Source organism: Orcinus orca, chromosome 7 (genome assembly GCF_937001465.1).
Source record: "Orcinus orca chromosome 7, mOrcOrc1.1, whole genome shotgun sequence".
In the NCBI taxonomy this organism is placed as follows: Eukaryota; Metazoa; Chordata; class Mammalia; order Artiodactyla; family Delphinidae; genus Orcinus; species Orcinus orca.
In genome coordinates, this window is record NC_064565.1 from 112,205,948 (window position 1) to 112,220,552 (window position 14,605).

General features: G+C 36.8%; 1 protein-coding gene across 3 annotated transcripts in view; it reads left to right on the plus strand.

Annotated features, from left to right (window-relative positions):
* Nucleotides 1–14,605, plus strand: part of PSMD1 (proteasome 26S subunit, non-ATPase 1) — a 105,085-nt gene that overhangs the window by 8,238 nt on the left and 82,242 nt on the right. For all 3 annotated transcript variants that reach the window (XM_004262601.4, XM_033425533.2, XM_049712521.1), the window contains 9 exons: nucleotides 463–668; nucleotides 3,549–3,692; nucleotides 5,826–6,052; nucleotides 8,507–8,567; nucleotides 9,629–9,757; nucleotides 11,114–11,202; nucleotides 11,676–11,754; nucleotides 12,249–12,422; nucleotides 14,484–14,595. In XM_004262601.4, coding sequence (XP_004262649.1) covers nucleotides 463–668; nucleotides 3,549–3,692; nucleotides 5,826–6,052; nucleotides 8,507–8,567; nucleotides 9,629–9,757; nucleotides 11,114–11,202; nucleotides 11,676–11,754; nucleotides 12,249–12,422; nucleotides 14,484–14,595 — 1,221 coding nt within the window. The remainder of the gene's footprint in view (nucleotides 1–462; nucleotides 669–3,548; nucleotides 3,693–5,825; nucleotides 6,053–8,506; nucleotides 8,568–9,628; nucleotides 9,758–11,113; nucleotides 11,203–11,675; nucleotides 11,755–12,248; nucleotides 12,423–14,483; nucleotides 14,596–14,605) is intronic.

The following is a 14,605-nucleotide window of genomic DNA, read 5'->3' on the forward strand; positions in this document are numbered from 1 at the left end:
ATTTTTGTGGCTGCATTGGGTCTTCGTTGCAGTGCACGGGCTTCTCATTGCAGTGGCTTCTCTTGTTGCAGAGCACAGGCTCTAGGTGCGCAGGCTCAGTAGTTGTGGTGCACGGGCTTAGTGGCTCCGTGGCATGTGGGATCTTCCCGGACCAGGGCTCGAACCCGTGTCCCCTGCGTTGGCAGACGGATTCTTAACCACTGTGCCACAAGGGAAGTCCTAGAAATGTTTTAAATAATGTCAGCTTACTGGAATTAGTGTGTAGCCCTGCAGTGTAACTGTTACAAACGGAACAATATTAATTTGAAGGTATAACTTACAGCATTTAAAAAATTTGAAATTTGCTCATTACTCCATAGTCATCCCATAAGTTATTTTTATGATTATAAATGTAGGCATTGTCCTTTCTAGTAGTATAGCCCAATTTACCATCTGATCAGAGTTATTTTATTTTCTCTATAGCAAAGTGCATTGATCACTACACCAAACAGTGTGTGGAAAATGCAGATTTGCCTGAAGGAGAAAAAAAACCAATTGACCAGAGATTGGAAGGCATTGTGAATAAAATGTTTCAACGATGTCTAGATGATCACAAGTATAAGCAAGCTATCGGCATTGCTCTGGAGACACGAAGACTGGACGTCTTTGAGAAGACTATACTTGAGTCGGTAGGTAGATGATGGGATTTTAGAGGTTGCTATTGATGAAGAATCAGCAGAGCAAATAATTAAAACTGAAAATTGCATGGATAGTGAAAAGAAAATCTAACTTAGATATAATAAGGTGCTCTTTTGCGAAAAATTTTATTTTTATATTTATAAAATATATGTATTTTATGTTTATAAATGAACCTTGGCTGTGTTTTGTGTTTGTCAAATAGTTGCTTTTATCTTACCACATTTATTCCTTTGAGATCTTGCATGGGGAAGTTGTCTTAATTACCCTGCCCTTTTTAAGAAGACTGTATGGGTAAACTACTATTGTAATGCATTTATCATGGTTAAAACTGTAAGCTACATTCCTGGTTTGGGGGTGTTTTGCAATAATTATGACAGTTGTAAGTCACCAACCAAAGTGGTCAGAGAGGTGCAAGACTGAGTTAAATGGACATTGATCTGCATGCCCACTTTGCCTGCCTCACTACCTATCGTTTTCCACAAGCTAGCTCTTTGCACTCCAGCCATTTTGACCTTGTCTCTTCTGCTAGATGTACCATACCCCATTCCCTTTGCCAAAAGTATTGCCCCTGCCAAAAACATCCTTTTCCCTTTCTTTCTTTACCTGCTGTATTCCTGTTCAAGATTCACAGTTCAGCTCAACTGTCATTTGTTTACAGATCCTTCTGTCAATCCCTGCCAGCCATACCCTCCTCAACCCTTAGGTCCAGCTAGGTCCACCAGATTATAACCTCCTTAAGGATAGGTACTTTCACCACTGGGTCTCCAAAGCCTAAGGCAGTGTTTAGCAGCAGTGGTAAGATTAGTTTAAATGAGTAAATGAATGAATGACCCAGTGTCATAGAACGGCCCTTATTTTGCTCTGTTTGATTTTTGTGCAGTTGTAGTTTCTCCTTGTCTTCAGGTGAATAGAACTAAAATATTTGTTTTTATTCATTCAACAAATATTTTTTGAGTGCATATTATGTGTCAGACACTGTTCTAGACATTGGAGATACAGTGGCAAACAAGACCAACAAAGTTCCTGCACAAATGGAATAATCCACTGGGGGAATAGGCAGTGAAGCCTTATTCCCTATAAGGTAAAGGGGTGATAAATTTTTTTAAAAAGAATAAAGCAGAGTGAGAAATGCGTCTTACTTTACATCCCAGTGCATATGTACATATAGATGTAACTTAGGATGAAATAATACCTACTTTTTCTACTTACAATGTAATCCTGATATTTTAAAATTGTATTTCATTTTTTAAAAAATGCTAGTCCCATTAAGTTGATTTCATAATGTATACGCCGATAGGTCACAACTTGCTTTTTTAAAAAAATATTTTTTTAATCATTGAACAAAGCTATCTTTAAATTTTATAGTGCTTTACAGTTTTCGAAAGTTTCACACACATGATTTCATATAATCCTATGATAACCCTTTTTTATCCCCTACTCCTATATTGCCCTTCCCCCTTCCCTGTCCCCACTGATAACTACTAGTTTGTTCTATCTGTGAGTCTGCTTTTATTTTTTGTTTTATTCACTAGTTTGTTGTATTTTTCAGATTCCACATATAAATGATCTCATGCAGTGTTTGTCTTTCTCTGTCTGACTTATTTCACTTAGAATAATGCCCTCCAAGTCCATCCATGTTGCTGCAAATGGCAAAATTTCATTCTTTTTTGTGGCTGAGTAGTATTCCATTGTGTATATATATATGTGTGTGTGTGACACCCCACATCTTTATCCACTCATCTGTTGATGGACACTTAAGTTGCTTCCATATCTTGGCTATTGTAAATAACACTGCTATTGGGGTGTGTATATCTTTTCGAATTAGTGAATTTTGTGAATTTTTAATTTCTCAACTCGCTTTTTGAGAAGTACACTTGTAGCTCTTCAGCATGCTTATCATGCTGAAGGACTTTTATAGGTTAGTATCTCAAATATTGGGTATGCTTATTTATGTTGAAGGACTTTTTTAAGTTAGTATCTCAAATATTGGGTATGCTTTGAAGAACCACAAGGTAAACATAAATAATCTGGAGGGGCTTCCCTGCTGGCACAGTGGTTAAGAATCCACCTGCCAATGCTGGGGACATGGGTTTGAGCCCTCGTCCGGGAAGATCCCACATGCCGCGGAGCACTAAGCCACAGTAGTTGTGCGCCACAACTACTGAAGCCCATGCACCTAGAGCCTGTGCTCCGCAACAAGAGAAGCCACTGCAGTGAGAAGCCCGCGTGCCGCAACGAAGAATAGCCCCCGCTTGCCACAACTAGAGAAAGCCTGAGCGCAGCAGTGAAGACCCAACGCAGCCAAAAATAAATAAATAAAAATTTTTTAAAAATTTATTAAATAAATAAATAAACAAATAATCTGGAGTCAAAATTTCCTCGGGAGAGCACCAGCTAGATGTGACAGCACTCAAAGCTTGAGTCACTCAGAGCTGGAGAATAGTTCTATCACATTGTGTTCCTGGCCAGTGAGTATAGGCGGTAAGTCATGAGGATTAGCAAGACTAGAGGCAGACACAATTGAAAAGCATAGCCACTTGGTATATGTACAGCTGTATAGATCTTTTTATAATAATTAACAGCACCACCACAGTTATAGTATACTATGGTCATATAGTCATGATCCTGGATGATCAGTAAATATTTAATTGTTTTCAACCTATTTTTTTTCATGAAGACAGGGAAATAGGTAATTTTCTTTTAAGATTTTCATCTAAAATGGTTAAAAATTTTAAGGTTTATTGTTTAAGTAGCAAATAAATCTTTAGCTGCCTAGAATGACTAAAGAATATCGATTAAAATAATTTGATTTCTAAATAAACATGCTTCAGTAACCAGATAATCATATCTCTTCAAATTATCTCTTTCAGAATGATGTCCCAGGAATGCTGGCTTATAGCCTCAAGCTCTGCATGTCTTTAATGCAGAATAAACAGTTTCGGAATAAAGTACTGAGAGTTCTAGTTAAAATCTACATGAACTTGGAGAAACCTGATTTCATCAATGTTTGTCAGGTAATAACATTGCATTACTTTACACTGTACTGCTGAGCCATGCCTCGCTACATTATATTATATAACATCACGTCACTACAATTTCATACATGTATCTCAATTGATCTTTACAACAGCCTTGTGAAGATACTTTATGCGTTTATATTCCATTTTACTGATAAGAAACTGAATCTCTCAAAACTAAAAGGCTGTTATAATATGTTATTTCTATGTATTCTTTTTTCACTTTGAAAATAATCCAGGCATTTAAGGAAATTTTTGAAAATGAGATTAAAAAAAAAAAAGGTAGAAGAAAAGATAAAAACGGTACCTATGTTATGTCATTTCTAAAAAGAATTTCAGCTATAAAAATTATCTTTGGTTTCATTCCCCAAACACCAGACAAGACCTTTGGGTATATTTTCTTTATCTCTTTTATTGTATGGACTTGCTTGCACACTTTAAAAAAAATTAAGACAGTATAGAAAATATATAAAATGAAAAGTGTATCTTTCCCTTTCCATTGGCCTTTTCCCAATTAAAAGATTCATAACTGTTTTTCCTCCACCTACTAGCACATGTGGAGCTAGCTCATTCTTTTCAATGGCTAGATTGTGTTTTATTGACAAATTTTTGTATTCTGCTTAGAGCACAGCATTTTATCACGCATTTGGTTTGTTATATTTTCATTATAATGTGTTCTCAATATGTGTTTCTATCCTCTATACATATTTAAAATTTAGATTAATACATCCTTTTTTTCAATGCTTTTTTAAAAAATTGAGTATAGTTGATTTGCAGTATTATGTTAGTTTTAGATGTACAGCAAAGTGATTCAGGTTTTTTTTTTTTCCAAATTATTTTCCATTATAGGTTATTACAAGATACTGAATATAGTTCTCTGTGCTGTACAGTAAATCCTTGTTGCTTATCTATTTTATATATAGTTTTTGATGCTTTTTAAACCAAGTGTGAAACACAGAAAAAGCTAGAAGAAAAATATCCACCTTTATATCACCCGAAGTCCACCTAACAGTATATTTCCTTTCACTTTTCTCTGTAGAGGTTTTTGGAGTTTTGTTTGCTTCTAAATAGTTTTTAATAGTTTTAAAAATGGTTTTTAAAAATTTACATGAAAAACGGTAGTCCTTTGCTTTCTTCCTCTATGTATTTCAGTTTTATTCCTCAGAAGTAATTTTATTTCTTTTAGCTATTTTATTCCTTGTCCCTGTAAAATTTTTTTTAATTTATTTTACATTTTTAAAATACATTTTTGAACAGATAATATTACATTCACATGATTCAAAATTCGTGAAGAATCAAAGGATATACAGTAAAAAGTCTTCTTGACACTTCTTTCCTTTGGCTCCCAATTTCCCTTCCCTGGAAGCAAACAGTATCAATTATATATTTCCTTCAATTTAACATTTTTTCATGTTTTGACATTTCACAAATTCTTATACAAACTCTTTCTTGATTGTGCAGTAGTCATTCAGTGGATATACTTTGCCTTTCTTAACCAGTCTCCTGGTATTGGTCATTTATTTTGTTTCCATAATTTCCTATTCTTAATTTATAATAACTTTGGTTAATGTGTTCATTTTGAAATTGAGTTATTTGCTGCTTAAGGGAACAAGAAAATTTAAATTGAATTCTTAAAAGAAAAATCCTAAATTTATTGGGTGGATTTTGTTAAAACATGTGGCAAATCCTAAGAGTAGTAAGAGAAATACTTCAAAATGGTCATTTTAAAATGTGCCTCTTGTCCTGGCCCAGCACAATACAATGTGTTAAATGAATGAACGACTCCTACAATTTATGGTAAAGCAGAAAATAAGTTACTACAGAGCACTTGATAGCGATTTATGGATAAGATTTAAAGAAGCCAAGATTCACTCACCAACTGGTTATTGAATATTGCTGATTGCCAGGCACAGTGTTAGGAGCTGTGAATATAAGTTGTATGGATTTTCTTATGGAAGGCAGATTCCATTTTCAGGAAAACTTTGGTGCCAGGATCAGAAATAGAATGCTAGACTAGATAGTTAGTCTGCCCCAGTTTGCCTTAACTTATATTTGTTGACTATCACTCTGTAAGTATCTTGTAGACAAAGTTTTCAATTATTATGTAATTGTTCTTTATCTGCATTTCAGTGCTTAATTTTCTTAGATGATCCTCAGGCCGTGAGTGATATCTTAGAAAAACTGGTAAAGGAAGACAACCTCCTGATGGCTTATCAGATTTGTTTTGATTTGTATGAAAGCGCTAGCCAGCAGTTTTTGTCATCTGTAATCCAGAATCTTCGAACTGTTGGCACCCCTATTGCTTCTGTGCCTGGATCCACCAATACGGGTACTGTTCCAGGATCAGAGAAAGACAGGTAAAAGTATCTTTTTCTGTATCAGAACTAATTCAACAATCTTTATTTCATTTTGGGAATAGATATTTATAGACAACATAATCTAAGAATAAATTTCACCATTAGCTTTCATAGATTAGCCTCTTACTAAAGCTATTGCTCTGTTTTGCACTCTGCTGCATACATTAAGGAAAACCAAAGAAATGGACCCTTATGGAAAGAAATGGAAGTGGTTGTCTGATGGGGAGGGTGCTTGCCAGACAGCATGTGTGCTATTTAATCAGGTAAATTAAAAATCTCAGATAGGGCTTCCCTGGTGGCGCAGTGGTTAGGAATCTGCCTTCCAATGCAGGGAACATGGGTATGAGCCCTGGTCTGGGAAGATCCCGCATGCTGCGGAGCAGCTGAGCTTGTCTGCCACAACTACTGAGCCTGCTCTCTAGAGCCCGGGAGTCACAACTACTGAAGCCTGTTGCGCCTACAGCCCCTGCTCCACAACGGGAGAGGCCACCGCAGTGAGAAGCCCGTGCACCACAGCAAGGAGTGGCCCCCGCTCACCGCAGCTAGAGGAAGCCCACACACGACAACAAAGACGCAACGCAGTCAAAAATAAAATAAATAAATTAAAAAAAAAAAACTCAGGTGGGGTAGGTTGGGCTAGATTTTAGGCATTTGGGTTACATATTTGTACAGTTAGAAACATTCTCAGCTTTTTTTTTTTTTTTAATTAATTTATTTTTATTATTTTTGGTTGTGTTGGGTCTTTGTTGCTGTGCCCGGACTTTCTCTAGTTGCAGCCAGCGGGGGCTTCTCACTGTGGTGCCTCCTCTTGTTGCAGAGCACGGGCTCTAGGTGCGTGGGCTCAGTAGTTGTGGCTCACAGGCTCTAGAGCACATGCTCAGTAGTTGTGGCACACGGCCTTAGTTGCTCCACAGCATGTGGGATCTTCCCGGACCAGGGCTCGAACCCGTGTCCCCTGCATTGGCAGGCGGATTCTTAACCACTGGACCACTAGGGAAGTCCCCATTCTCAGCTTTTTTAACACTTTTATTAGAACTAATAAAAATTACTGTAAGTCAGTAATCTTGTAATCTTCATTTATTTAGGCTTTCTTTCATTTCTCTCAACAGTGTTTTTGTAGATTTTAGTACAGGAGTTTTGTACATTTTCCCTTAAATTTATTCCTAAGTATATTAGGTCTTTTAATGCTGCTGTAAGTGGTACATTTAAATTCCAGTTTCCAATTGTTTGTTGCTAATATATAGAATTACAATTGATTTTTCTATGTTAATGTTGAATCCCACAACCTTGCTTAAGTCACTTATTAGGTCTAGTAAATTTTTTTTATAGATCCCTTTATAGAATTTTCTACATAGGAATCATGTCATCTGTGAAGAGAGACAATTTTACTTCTTCCTTTATAACTTTCATATCTTTTCCACCTTTATTTTTTTCTGCATTGGTCAGGAAATCCAAACATTCTTCCTTTGTTCCTAATTGTGGGGTAATAGCATTTAATTTCTTTCTTTTTGATTTTAAAATTGTCTTTCTCCTTACCCTCTCCTGTTCTTGTGTTTATTTGCTTTCATGTTCTTTCTGAGTTGATCTTAATTTCTGAAGTAATTATCCTTCTTCTTCCATTCCCAGTTTTTCCCTAGTTATATTATTTCATTTCTGATACATAATATTCTTTTATATCTTGTAAAAGTTTTCTTCATATCTTTGACCTCTTTTCAAATAATCTTTTCTTATAATAGTGAATGGGATTTTACTTTGATCCTTTTCTGTGGTTTATCTTTACTGAAATTAGTTTTCCTAAATATTTACAAAGGAGGCTTGATTTAGGATAGTTTTCCTAATTTCCCTGTTCTCTAGAATTTCCTCTTTTATCGTGTTTGTGGAGTTTTAAACAAAATGGTGTCTTTGTGTTCTGAGATCTCCTGGCTCTGTTTCCTTTCTCACTTTTATTTCAGCCTTCTTTTTCCCTCATTTCTGCCGCTTTAATTTGGATTCTGTGCCCAGCATTTTCTCCTCAGTGTAGGGCTTTGACCTAGAAGGGGGTGTCGGCTGGTTCGTTTAAGAGTTGTTGAGGCTCCAGCTGCTTTGCTTCAGACTGGTCTTTGTGGCTCGTGGTGGTGTATCTTCACCTGACCGTGTTTTGGGAATCTGGGAGATACTTTGTCACCTGGTTTTGTTGTCCATATATTTTGCTAACCTAGTTAGTTGCTTTGCGTGTTTTTATGAATTTATTTGGTGGAAATCCAGTAACTGGGTTGCCTCCATCTTATTTTACAATCTTTTTCGTTTCCTAATGGCAGTACTTAAGAAGTAATTAACTGTTTTTTCCTTGCAAGATATTTAATTTGGACATGGTTCAGACCTTCAGTTTGATTAAAAGGAAAAAAAAAAGCCACCCACACATACTATTCAGAAAAGATTTATCACATTAGTAACTATTGGTTCTCTTTCTTTTAGTGACTCAATGGAAACAGAAGAAAAGACAGGTAGTGTACTTGTAGGAAAGACACCAGAAGTGGTAAGTGTGCTTTTTGAAGTTGAGGTTGCCATTTAAACTTATATTTCCACACTATATTGTAAATTATTTAAAAGTGTTTCATACCTGCTTTTATGGAGGTTTATTATTAAGTTTGATACCAAAGTTATTTTATAAAAATGGATTTTCTATAAAAAGTAAAATTTTAAATATTCATCCCAGGGAATTCCCTGGTGGTCCGGTGGTCCAGTGGTTAGGACTCGGCGCTTTCACTGCTGACAGGGCCTGGGTTCAATCCTTGGTCAGGGAACTAAGATCCCACAAGCCACACAGCACAGCCAAAAAAGAAAAAAGATCAATCCCAGAAGGCACTTGACTTAGAAGAAATAAAATCCTTAGATCCTTATCAAAGAATGAACTCTGTCCAGAATAACTCTGAATTACCTGTCACAGGGTGAGAAAAAAGTATGGCTTCTAACAAATAAATGGCAACTTATCATAGAGGGGGAGGGGGTAGTTTAGTTGTCTTTATTTTTAGTATTCATGGTGTGTGGAGAGTGGGGCAAGGATTAGAGCAGTGGTCTGTTGGATGTAAATGTTTCCTCCATCAGGATTTTTGGTTTCTGGTTATCAGGTATATAAATTTCAACTCTTCTTCACATGGTTGGAGAGTTGTGTTGATGGCTTGGTAGTTCATGAGATCATATATATGTGTTGGTTAAAGGTGCTTTTTCTCAATTTGGAGGAGGGAGTTTCTCACCTAAACTATAAGTTGGTTGTGTATAAAGTAGTTCTCCTTGCATATCACCAGTAATTAGTTACTCTTTTACAGTTTTTTTTAATATTAAAATATTTTATATTGGAAGTGAGTTTGGAATGAATTGCATTCTTCCATCAAGCTGGTATCATATCTCAATGGCATCTAATAAAGAAATAAATTACTTTCTCTCAAATAAATGATACATGAGTTTGCTAGATCCTACTGTTAAAATATGGGTTTTGTTGTGTGTATGACTGAATTTCACTGGTTTAGTGCTGTTAAAATAAAGTTAGCTTACTGGATTTCAGTAATACAATAATTTTCATTCTTGTTTGTTCGGCAGAGTCCAGAGCCCAAGGATCAGACTTTGAAAATGATTAAAATTCTAAGTGGTGAAATGGCTATTGAGTTACATCTGCAGTTTTTAATACGAAACAATAACACAGATCTCATGATTCTAAAAAACACAAAGGTAGGAAATTCATCTGTAATGGAGGCCTTTTTTTATATTTATTTCTTTGTTGAATAAGTACTTATATTTGTTATTGAATAATTTGTTGCATTTTATTCCTGATCAAGGAAATAAGTATTTAAAAAAAATAACAATGGGAGAAATGCTTGATCTTGTTGAAGAAGAAAAGGAATTAATATTGATTGAGCTCCTGTTTTTTGTGCTAGTCTCTCATTGGGAAGTTTAGTGGCTTTTTTTTTTAAGTTAGCTTTTATTTGAATGTATACGTGTAGCATTTGGACAAATACCACAATCAGAACATTAATACAGGTTATTTGTGTGTTTGTTTTTCCCACTGAACTGCAAACTCCTTGAGAATAGGGGTTTTTACCTTGATATTGTAACCTTTGTTGAGATATTGATCCTAACAATTATTAATATTAATTTTTGAACAGATAATCTATTCATCTGGTTCAAAAAATGTTTTAATATAAAAAGATACATAGTACAAAAAAATCTTCCTGCCTTGCCTGTGTTATTTACCCAGTATCCTTTCCCAAAGTCATTTATTCATTTTTTATTGTCATATACTATTCCATTACTAAACAGTTGTTTGATTGAGGTATATGTAATCATGCTTCTCCAGACTTTCAAAATAATTTTTACAGATGGCAAAAAGAATAATATAATTTGCATTTATGACAGTTTTCTGATGTTTATCTTTATAACGCAGTCTCATTAAAAATAAACAAAATAGGGGCTTCCCTGGTGGCGCAGTGGTTGAGAGTCCGCCTGCCGATGCAGGGGACATGGGTTCATGCCCTGGTACGGGAAGATCCCACATGCCGCGGAGCGGCTAGGCCTGTGAGCCATGGCTGCTGAGCCTGCGCGTCCAGAGCCTATGCTCCGCAACAGGAGAGGCCACAACAATGAGAGGCCCGCGTACCGCAAAAATAAATAAATAAATAAAAATGAACAAAATAACTTTGGTGCTTGCCAGAGTTACAGTGCCGGAAGAGGTGCAGCATTGCTCCTCAGGTTACCCCAATACTTTGGAGACCTTGAGCAAGATACGAAGAGAAATGGCGAACTGTTCAGAAACCAAAAATTAGAAAGTCTGCTGCATAAATTCCTACCCAAAATCTACTACTGACCTCAAGTTAAGACCACAAATAAAACTTTGTTTGACTTGCTTGTTTTTTATAAGCTAGCTATTTAATGTTTATAAAAGAAATATCCAAGGTTCATATGTTAAATACCAGTTCAGTTTATTCATGTTTTCACCACAAAACAGGGCCTCTTACTGTGTGTTCACATGCAAGCTTGCGTTTGTAGGAATACTTTGCTAATGATAAAAATCTGTATTTGTTTTTGTAGGATGCGGTAAGGAACTCTGTGTGTCACACAGCAACTGTTATAGCAAACTCTTTTATGCACTGTGGGACTACCAGTGACCAGTTTCTTAGGTAAATATGCTTGTAGGTTCCCACTTTGGTTTAAAATTGTCTTTGACAGAGACTCTGTTGACATTGTCACATGGATGTGGGGAACTTTCCCTGCCTGACAGTCCTGAATTTTAAATTCTACTTTTCTATTTTATAAATTTTTTAAATTGCATATGCCTACTTGTTTTGAGGTAAAATTAATTTTCTCTATTAGTTGCCTTGAATATAGGTTTTTGAATGAAATACGTTAAGCTTAGAAATTTGATACAGTTTTGCTTTTGTTCATAGTGGAATTACATGTCATGCATTTTTAAAGTCCTCAAAATATTAAGAACAACTTAGGAGGTAAAATGGAATCATCAGTAACTTGAGATCGATAAAGTAAAATGATTTGTAACAGCTCAAGGTGAACATTTTAATGCTTTGACGTTAGCGTTATAAAAAGCTTTATGGAGTTCATTTCAGTAGTGTTGCTGAATTTCCTTTTCTTACAGAGATAACTTGGAATGGTTAGCCAGAGCCACTAACTGGGCAAAATTTACAGCCACGGCCAGTTTGGGTGTAATTCATAAGGTAATATATACCGATCACTGTGAGCAGGCATCAGAACAGAAGCAATTTTCCTGGAGTTAAGAAAAAAACTAAAGTTTACTATAATTCATTGACAGGTACATTTTGTTAAATTGGGTCAGTCCTCATACAGGGAAGGATAAAGTAAAGAAGAAATGTGTGTTTGTTTTTTTTATAAAAAGTGGAAGCCTTTTTCCTGTGAAGACTAGCTAAGACATTTCTCAAAATGAATTGAAATAAGTTATTTGCATTATCTAAGATGAATTTGGGGAACTGTTATAAAACAAGGAGGGGGTGGGAATTGCAGCATTTGTTTCTAACCAGGATGTGACTGGGTCATTTAAAGGCTGTCTTCTTGTGTGAGTGATAAAGTTGCTTAGGAGAGAGCCCCACTTCCCCCTTCACTCTGGAGAGAAAGCAATAATCATAGAAAATGTTACATCTTCTTTTCTCTAACTTTCTTTTACTGACACCTTTGTGGTGGCTCAAATTTACAGGGTCATGAGAAGGAAGCATTACAGTTAATGGCAACATATCTTCCCAAGGACACCTCTCCAGGATCAGCCTATCAGGAAGGTGGAGGTCTCTATGCTCTAGGTCTCATTCATGCCAATCATGGGGGTGATATAATTGACTATCTGCTTAACCAGCTTAAGAATGCCAGCAATGATGTAAGTATTAGAATGGAAAAATAAATTCCCATTACTTAAGAGTCCAGGGAGGGCTTCCCTGGTGGCGCAGTGGTTGGGAGTCCGCCTGCCGATGCAGGGGACATGGGTTCGTGCCCCGCTCCGGGAAGATCCCACGTGCCGTGGAGCGGCTAGGCTCGTGAGCCATGGCCGCTGAGCCTGTGCGTCCGGAGCCTATGCTCCACGGCGGGAGAGGCCACAACAGTGAGAGGCCCGCGTACCGCAAAAAAAAAAAAAAAAAAAAAAAGTCCAGGGAAACATTAAATTTGCCAAATTATTTCAGTGAATAGAAATTTTGTAGGATTCCCAAACCAGTACTGTTCTCATTGAATCTTTTCTTTCTTTCTTTATTTGGTTGCATGGGTCTTAGTTGTGGCAGGCGGGCTCCTTAGTTGTGGCTCGTGGACTCCTTAGTTATGGCTGGCCAGCACCTTAGTTGCAGCATATGGGCTCCTTAGTTGCGGCATGCATGTGGGATCTAGTTCCCTGACCAGGGATCAAACCCAGGCCCCCTGCATTGGGAGCATGGAGTCTTAACCACTGTACCACCAGGGAAGTCCCTAGAATCTTTTCTTTTGAAGGTAGTTTCCTCTCCTTCTCTATAAGCTAAAATTGTGCTTCTCAGTCCTTTAAACCTTGTGTGTGAGGAGCAAAATAAAGTACCAGATATTTATATTGATAAAATATGTGTTGTATTCCCACACTTCAGAGTCTTGTTATGTTATATAAGTGACTTTAGTGATCATTTAGCCTAATTCTATTATTTTTCAGGAAACTAAAGCCCAAAGAAATTGCATGTACTCTTTTGGGAATCAGAATCTTGCTTGTTTGAACTTCGATGGTTTTTTAAATGTAACTCTTTTGGAAAAACTTACTAAGCAGCCCTGTTCTTTTTTTAAGGAACCTTGACACCTAGGATTTTAGACTTTAACTTTTATGTTAGTCTCTTTTAGAAGGTTATCGGGAGAGTAGCTAAGTGAGCCAGAAAATTCTGTCCTACTTCAGTGAAAAGACTGAGGCCAGTAGGAAGGTCTTTCTCAGCTAATAAACCCCCTATCCATAAATCATATAGTTTATACATATGTCTACCTCATTTCCTCTGTTGGTCTCAGGTAAAAATTTTCTTGTCAGATAAAACTTTTTGGTTACCAGCAATAAAACCCTCTGCTTAAACAAGGAGTTTATTTAATTAAAGGAAAAGCTGATGAACCAGTTCTCACAAAGGTTAAGCACAGGGCAGTTCTAGGAATCTAGATAACAAGAAGTAATGGGATCATCTCTTCAGGGCACTACTGTCAGGATGAATGAACTTGAAATGTTTTTGGTCCTTGGGTCATTCCACCTAAGAAAGATTAAAATTCCAGAGGAGCATCTGATTGGCCTGTCTTGGGTCACAGGCCCACACTTTCGCTAGGGGAAGATGGGAGCTTATTTTAAGTGATGGTTCCACCAAGACTCGAACCAGTGGGGAGGAATATTCCCCAAGCAGGAGTGGGGTGCTGTCACCAATAAAAGGATACCGTACATTCAAAAGTAACAGATCACCACAAAAGTGTTCTTCAAATAAAGACTAACTTTTGGTCTTGACACCATTTTCTCCCACTTTCTTCATAACCATGAAGTTATGAAGAAACTTTTTTCTCCTTTATCTTCAGTTTCCTTCTATGCTGCCTCCCTCAGTCCACAAGCATCTTCAGGTCTCACCTATCCTAAAAAAATCTTTCCTCACCACTTGCTTCTCCCTTTTAGTTGTTGTCATCTTTCTCCTCCCCTTCTCATGTGAATTTATTAAAAGAGAGCTGTACTGTCTCCACTTTCATTTTTTTCATTTCCTTTTCAACCCACTATTATTTTGCATCAGCAAGCAGCATTCTTTTGAAACTGAAATTGGTGAGGTTACCACTGGCCCTCTGTATCCTTTGATCATACTTCCTAGGCCAGCTGCTTTCCATGCCTAATATCACAACGTATTTTGAAATTAGAATGAAAGTTGGATTTTAAGTGCAGTGTACCAAATAAATGGAGCCCATCCTTTTTCTCTAGATTGTTCGACATGGTGGCAGTCTGGGCCTTGGTTTGGCTGCCATGGGGACTGCACGCCAGGATGTGTATGATTTGCTAAAAACAAACCTTTATCAGGATGATGCTGTGACAGGTAAGTGATT